Here is a 7,610-nt window from a genome sequence, read left to right as displayed (position 1 = left end):
ATGATAAAATAGCTGTCCTCTGTAATACTTTGCAAACTGGCTCAACTCACAGTCCGCAAATGTGGTAATAATAGCTGCACTTGCTTTGCTGCTGATTGCAGGCTGAATGATTGCCAGTTTGCACAGTAAATAATCAGATGCCAACATGCAAGAATCAGAAGAATAGAAAATTTATTGCAGCTGTAAAGACACTTTCTGGTGACAGTCAACTTCTAGTTGCTACATCTCACAGGCATATAAAGTCAAACACACTCCATTGCAACAAGTGTTTTTCTACAAATCTGAAAATGTAAACTGCAGCTACACCATGCTTCAGACTGACTGGGCACACTTTTCAATCCACTCTAATTTCACACATCTGACATCAATTAAGTGCTATGGACAATCCTTTGCAATTTTTCAAATCCTGCTACTGTAGTTACCATTAAGTAATAGTTTGGAAAAAGTCAATTGGCCACAAAAGCCAGCATGTACCCTCTTTACAATATCCTAAATGAGGCATTCAAGTCTATGGTGCACTCACAAAACCTTGTATGCCATAATATGTGAACATGTCATTGTGCTTTTGTAAAATGGTTATTAAAAAAGCATAATATAACTACAACACCATCATGGTGAGGCTTGTAAAAACATAAATACAACCAGTGTTAAATCAAATTTACAAAACTATACTTTCAGATATTTCAGATATTATATTTCTCCCTGGAAAAACACTCACTTGGTAACAAAAACATTAAAGGACATGCAATCCCTGAATACAGCAAAACTCAGAAAACTCAAAACTCATCATCACTGACAGACGCAGCTGTATTTGTGTGTTGCTCAGTGGCAGTTTCCACGTTGTTGTGGGTATTGCTCGACACGTGAAGCGACTCTGACAGATTTCTACCCAGATCCTCGAGCTCTTTAGATTGTCCATCATAGCCGTCTTCATCTTGGTCTTTGTCACTGGCTATAGTGGTGTATTCCTGGCTTTCATTGCTGACTTCTTTTGACTCAAGTGCGCCTGTTTGATTTAGATGATCATCAGAAAGCCAAGGAGAACCTATGCCCTTTTCCTGACTCACATCTTCTCCATCCTTTTCATTTGTCTTAGTTGCGGTGATTTCAGGAGAGCCCAAGGGTGTAGAGACCATTAGGGGATCAGCGTAATCTGGCGAATCGCAGTATTTAATTAGTGACGCATAAGGGAACGCGTCATTGTCTTCTTTGGTCTTCACTTGATTCCCCTCTGATTCCAGATGTGGCAGGAACGAATCAAACAGATCATTCTCCTTTTTTTCAAGCTCTGCGGTGGAGGTGGATGTGTTGGCTGGCTCTTCAAAGTCTTTACGCAGCACTTCCAGGAGGTGGCGCATTTTACCCTAAAAACAAACATATGCATGAGAGGAAACAGAGGAGTCCTTGTGACAACCCTTTCATTATTTTCAGATATTAATATTTGCTTAACATATTTAGTATTCTGAATTAAGTTATATACTCACGACATCAAGCTGATGCCGATTCATGTCGATATGGCGTTTTATCACACGGTCGAGGAACCTTACAGAAGACACAGACACAAACAATGACTCAGAAGGTGATAACCAACAGTAGACACCTTTTAAACAACATACTCAATTGCATGCTATAGCTATTAAAAAAGTGTCATCCAGGTTGCAAATGTAATCTTGTAGTTCACAGAAATAAATGAGACACCTGTCAGAGATGTGCCCTCTGGATAAGATATCCTCCGTTACAGCAGAAATGAATTCGAGGTACATTAATTCTTCTTCCCTGTTGAACGACAGATGAGAATTATTCCCTTCACAAATTTACTTAAAAGTACTTTAGCTGGGTCTTAAAATTTACTGAAGCATCACACCATTAAACTCTTACACATATGTCAATAATCTTTTAGCTGTATAAGCATTAGACATGATCAAAGAGAACTTACTCTGCAGATATACCCTTCATAAAGGGAGATTTCCCGCCTTCTGGTGAGACCCTAAAAATTAGACTTATTTTAGATCTATATAGAGGAAATACAAAAGGTATAAGATGGCGCTTAAATGCAATATTATAATTCCACTTCCTGATTTTACCTGGATGAGGAGTCAAAGAAATCACGGTCTCTGCTCTTGTTCGCTCGACTCTGTTGTCTAGATGCTGAGAAATATGTGCCGTTGAGCTCGTCTTCAGACCACTCGTGCTCTGTATTAAATCCCTGTAAAACAAAAAGGACGGTAAAAATAACAAGGCGTATTCAATGATGTCAAGGCTGCGTGATGATCAAGTATCTAATGTGGCTGTAAACACTTCAGCTCTCTATGGTTTAAAGGGACGATAAACCACACAAGGTTATCTGACATTGAGCAGCAAATAATCATAACCCATTATCTTTACGGTCTTTATTATACCTGAATAATCATCTTACATCCCCAAATTACCTGAGATGGCTCGTATAATTCCTGTGTGTATTCCTTGGTTTTTGTGCTGCATTAAAAAGACAGAATTCAAGTTATTTCTAACACATTACAACACATGTTCCACGTGTTAAGAAAGCTGTGTTAAAGACACAAATCTATTGCTTTCCTTTGAGATTCAGTGAGATGTTTGGTTAGTACCTTCCATGATATGTCTCCTGCCGCGTCAATCTAGAGTTGCTGCAATCCTGAGTAGGTTTCCTCCGTGGTGGTGCTCTGTAATAGCGATACTGTGACAGGTATGAACTCTTTTCTGATTTCAGGGTCTTAGGGGTGAAAGGTTTGTCTTGGGTAAAGCGCTGTGAATGTTTCTGGAGCAAGTCTCCGCTGTACGTCTTCTGAACAGGGTCCTGGAAAGTCTTGTAGCAGCTCTGATCTCCCGAAGCTCCCAGTGACCACACCGACCGCTTTCTGTGGGAAGTCGTGTCCGGGCTGCGGTACTTTGTTTCTGATGCTGGGCGAATGTGTTGAGAGTGGTTCTGAGAGCCGACTTTACCCGGTGGATAAACTATGTCCTTGGCGTGAAAAGAGGAGCTGAACCTTGGGCTGGAGGCCGTGGAACTCCTTGAGCAGAGGTAAGGGCTGTCGTCGTACTGCATGGATAATCTACTCTGAAAAGCAAACATGTATTGACGTAATGTAGGCTTTGAATTTAAATCATTTGAGTGCTTGTAATCATTGGCATTCTTTCTGCGTAAGATACATTAACATCACACGAAGCAGTGAGAAACACATCAGTGACATTTCCTACCTGAGCTGAGGAGCTGGAGGCTCTGCTATTTCTCTGCGACAGAGAGTGGGCTGACTGAGGACGACCCCCTTTCCTCAACCGCTCCTGTCTGAGCTGGTCATTATCTGTAAACAGGCAATTTAAAGAACACATGAGGAGACACAGGAAATAGTCTATAATAGACTAAAGGACTAACAGCACTTAATTGCAAGGTATGGGAGGGTCGATGGAGCAATTGAGATAGCACATAAGCAGAGAGCATGACTTTTACCATTAAAGATAAGGATGAGTTGCATCCTGTGCTCAAATGTGATGAGTGGGTGGATTGCATTATTGCTTAATGAGGTGACTGTCAGTGCAGCAATTGGCCTCTGCCTGCTCTATGATGCATGTCTTCCTGAGCTACTGAATGCTGACGGAAAGTGGTGAGTTCAAAGAGACAACTTTGGTCTTTAAAGGTCCAGTGTGCAAGATTTAGGAGCATGTGCTGGCAGATATGGTACATACTATTCATAACTATGTTTTCATTGGTTTATAATCACCTGAAAATAAGAATCCTTTTTTTTAGCTTAGAATGAGCCGTTCATAGCTACATATGATGTGGGTCCTCATCCACAGAGTCCACCATGTTATTCTACAGTAGCCCAGAGCAGACAAACTAAACACTGGCTATCTGCAGTGTCTCACTGACCACCAAGGTTCTCCTACACACCTGGCACTCCAGAGAAATTTCAGTTGTGCAACGTCTCCGCCAGTTGCCACTAAATCCCACACTCAACCTTTAATTCTGATAACAAATACTGCCACAGCAATACCTGGCTGTTAGTGGTTACATTTGGATGGCATTTAAACCAATTATAATGCTATTAAAAACTATTGTGGGTGTGCTTACATGAGAAATATATGACCAATATTCAGAAATATGAGATACATCTTCATTTCAATGGCAAAAAAGTGTTTATAGTTAATTATTAATTTAATATTTGACACTTCGGTACTTACATTTTACACTAAGTATCAAGCTTTTGGGTACTGAGGCATCAATGGCAGCTGCAGAACAAGGCAAAAAAGTAAGGCCACCATAGGTCATTCATGTAATTATTATGCAACAAAGATACATGTCTTAACCACTTCAACATAAATATGCAGGAGCTGAATTAGTCACGTCTGCTGAATATCAATGTAAGGATCACGTAGCTCACCTTTAGCTGAGTAAACCTTTTTGTAATGAGACACCATGTGGTCTTTGACAATGGACTGTGTCAACTTGCTGGAGGAGCGAGGGCAGAAAGCTGAAAACACAACACAGAGAACAACACACAGTGCACTGTTAGATTAAACTCATAAATGACTTGTTTACCATTATGATACTAGCGCATATTAATACTTACGGCTACTTTTTAAAGTCTGTCCTCTCACACCAGGGCTGCACCCCAGTCCAGATGATACACTTCCTAAAATACATAACATAAATGGTTATGGTTATAGCCATGTTGACTCCCTTGGTCAAATAATAGGTTTACAGACAGACAAATTATCAATGATAGTTTTTATGAATGCTTTTATCTTAAAGTCACTCACCAAGCAAGCATTTGGTGAATACAGCTTCTCAAAAGTGATTTAAAGGGATAGTGCACCCAAAAATAAAAGCACACCTAATGGCTGACGGCGCCCCAGACTAACGTTCAAGAACACAAAATTGAAACCACAAAATATCTCCAACATGCTCATCCGTAGTGATCCAAGTGTCCTGAAGCCCCGACATAAAAAGTTGTTTCAAAAAACGTCATTTGAACTCTGTTTTTAGCCTCACTGTAGCCTGTAGCTCTGACTGCTTCTCTGTGCTCCGCACTTGTGATCGGTGATGCACGGTCTCTGAAGAGCAGCAGTCTCATCAGTACTGATGTCCAGATTCTCAAGTGCAGGCATCGCCAATTCCCAGTCTGAGCAGCAAAGACTTTCCTCATCCATTGGCATTGCTTTGCATTTGAAACAACTACACCACCAGGTTTCCAGTGCTCGACTCCGGCATTCTGCGGCTGGCTGAGGCTCATGAGCTGCAGCCGCTGCTTTGTCCAGTAGCCTGAGTTCCACGTCCGTATACTCGGGTTCAAACAAATACAGCTCAACAAAGAAATGCTGTTCCTCCTCAATTTCAAAGTCTTCAGACATGTTGGGCTGTCCTTTGCTAAAAGACCATAGTGCAAATTATCTTTTAGCTACTGTGGTTACTGTTGTCTCTCCCTGCGGTGCACGTGTCACGTGATGTAAACACGGGTGAGCAAAGCTCATGCTTTCGCTGGTCTCGCGCAAGTGCGCACACGTGAGCGCGGAGCACAGAGAAGCAGTCAGAGCTACAAGCTACAGTGAGGCTAAAAACAGAGTTCATATGACATTTTTCGAAACAACTTTTTATGTCTGGGCTTCAGCACACTTGGATCACTACGGATGAGCATGTTGGAGATATTTTGTGGTTTCAATTTTGTGTTCTTGGATGTTAGTCTGGGGCGCTGTCTGCCATTAGGTGTGCTAGCCGCTCCCCTCGCCAATCTCCGCAAGGGATGAGAGGACTCTAAAACTTCACCAGGGCCTCCGTCGGCATATGGGTGAGTAGATAATGGCTGAATTTTCATTTTTGGGTGCACTATCCCTTTAACATTTTTACCCAATTGATTATGCATTGGGTTCCTGAATATTGGTCAGAAATGTTAGCTATTTTACGATTCACGACAGACTTTGTGTCATTATTTACACCATTTATTGACAATGCAATCAAAAATATTAAGTTTAGTTTAGTTTATATAAGAAGGGACAGTGCAAGTTAATGAATACACTTGGTGTAAAAATGCCAGAATTAGCCAAAAGGCTATTCTTCATCTTGAGTCCCTTTGCCAAGATGGTACACAAGGCTACCTAAAATACAACAAAGCAAAACAAAAAACAAAAAAACAGTGCATAGAGTTTAAGACGTCTTTGAATACATCAACAAGAAATGATTTTAATATATTTTTTTAGTCACAAGAATGTTATGATCATCACGTGTGATTCAGTGCTAAAACTTGCAGCAATATTGATGCATTATAAAAGGACATACAATTTTTAAAAGCACAAGAGGCAGTAGTGACATATTTGACTATAAAACAACACTGCAACATCAGCCATTATCATGAAGTTCTTTGAATATTGTTTAAATAATTATGGAAGTATCATTACATTGGTAGATAATATAAAACAATCAGGGTAATTACTTTGTGTCTAGTGTTTCTACACCTCTGTTCAAGCTTTACTGTATCATCATCATCATCATCATCATCATCATCATCATCATCATCATTATTAGTAGTAGTAGTAGTACTAGTACTATGTAATAATTAGTCAAGGTTAGTTCAGAGCAGATATGTGTGGACAAGTGACGTTATGTAATGCAAACAATAACTAAATAAATATAAAGAATATATGTTTTTAATCAGTAAAAAGTATATTACTGGCTCATCTTACTTTGATATGTCGTGTTTACAGTAATACATGGTCATTCAATAGTGTAAAAACAAAGTTGTGAAAATAGTAAACGCACAACATGGGAAAAAAAATCGTCTTTATTTTAATGTACCCAAATAAAGTAGCCTAACCTTAGCTGTAGCATCGTGTTACAAGCTAACGTTACTGTTTTAGTTATGAATTTCACGTCTCTAGAACATGTAATGTGAGTATAAGGACGGCCATTGTCTAAATGAACTTGAAGGAGGATGAGAAGACACACAGTCAGCATAAGTTTATCTTCAGATAGCTGCCTAAGCGCAATTTGAATTTGCTTCATGCTGCTGATTAACTAGCCAAACAGCTAGCTAATGCTAACAGTGTTTCCATACCTGTTCTCGAGTCCATGCTAATGTTGCACTCAGCGTATCCCATTTTCCTCAGAAATATCCCGGGACAGCGGCGGTAGGGCTCGGATACATCCACAAACTACAGTGTACTTGACTACAAACATTTTAACGCTGTCAAACAATCACGTAACGGAAAGCTAACAGTCTAATACTAGCTTATAAGCAGATGAGCGGCGGAGCAAAGCTTCCCCGTCGCCATGCTGGTTGCTATGATCACCTACGTCATCACGCTCATGCGTAAGGAAAGCCACGCCCCAAACCACCAACTAAACCCCAAACACCTGTCATCTGGTGGGGGAAAGGGAGCTGAAATAACAAGATAAGAAGTCAGGATTGAATTAAATCAAATACATGAATACTTATTTATATTATTTATCATGAAATTTGAGTCTTCATGGAGTTTTTATATAAACCCCACTGACAAAGGAGTTAATTCAGCTTACAGCACATACAGACAGCAGACAGAAAAATAGACAAAATGAATATTTGTGTGTCAACACTGTGATATTTCTGGTTGTGGACATGATG

At 40.0% G+C, this 7,610-nt stretch overlaps 1 protein-coding gene across 1 annotated transcript; it reads right to left on the bottom strand.

The window, feature by feature from the left end:
* Positions 1 to 146: 146 nt before the first annotated feature.
* spata7 (spermatogenesis associated 7) lies at positions 147 to 7,284 on the bottom strand. Its single transcript, XM_033642226.2, has 12 exons — positions 7,065 to 7,284; positions 4,587 to 4,649; positions 4,398 to 4,487; positions 4,198 to 4,245; positions 3,217 to 3,320; positions 2,607 to 3,076; positions 2,430 to 2,475; positions 2,085 to 2,206; positions 1,937 to 1,987; positions 1,699 to 1,776; positions 1,485 to 1,542; positions 147 to 1,364 (listed from the first exon to the last, which is right to left on the bottom strand). The coding sequence occupies exons 1-12, from the start codon at positions 7,105 to 7,107 to the stop codon at positions 777 to 779; spliced, it is 1,761 nt and encodes a 586-aa protein (XP_033498117.2). The 5' UTR covers positions 7,108 to 7,284; the 3' UTR covers positions 147 to 776.
* Positions 7,285 to 7,610: the final 326 nt, after the last annotated feature.

Source organism: Epinephelus lanceolatus, chromosome 15, assembly GCF_041903045.1.
Source record: "Epinephelus lanceolatus isolate andai-2023 chromosome 15, ASM4190304v1, whole genome shotgun sequence".
NCBI classification, from domain to species: domain Eukaryota; kingdom Metazoa; phylum Chordata; class Actinopteri; order Perciformes; family Serranidae; genus Epinephelus; species Epinephelus lanceolatus.
Note: the sequence above shows the minus strand (reverse complement) of the source record. Positions and strands in the feature narration are given on the sequence as shown.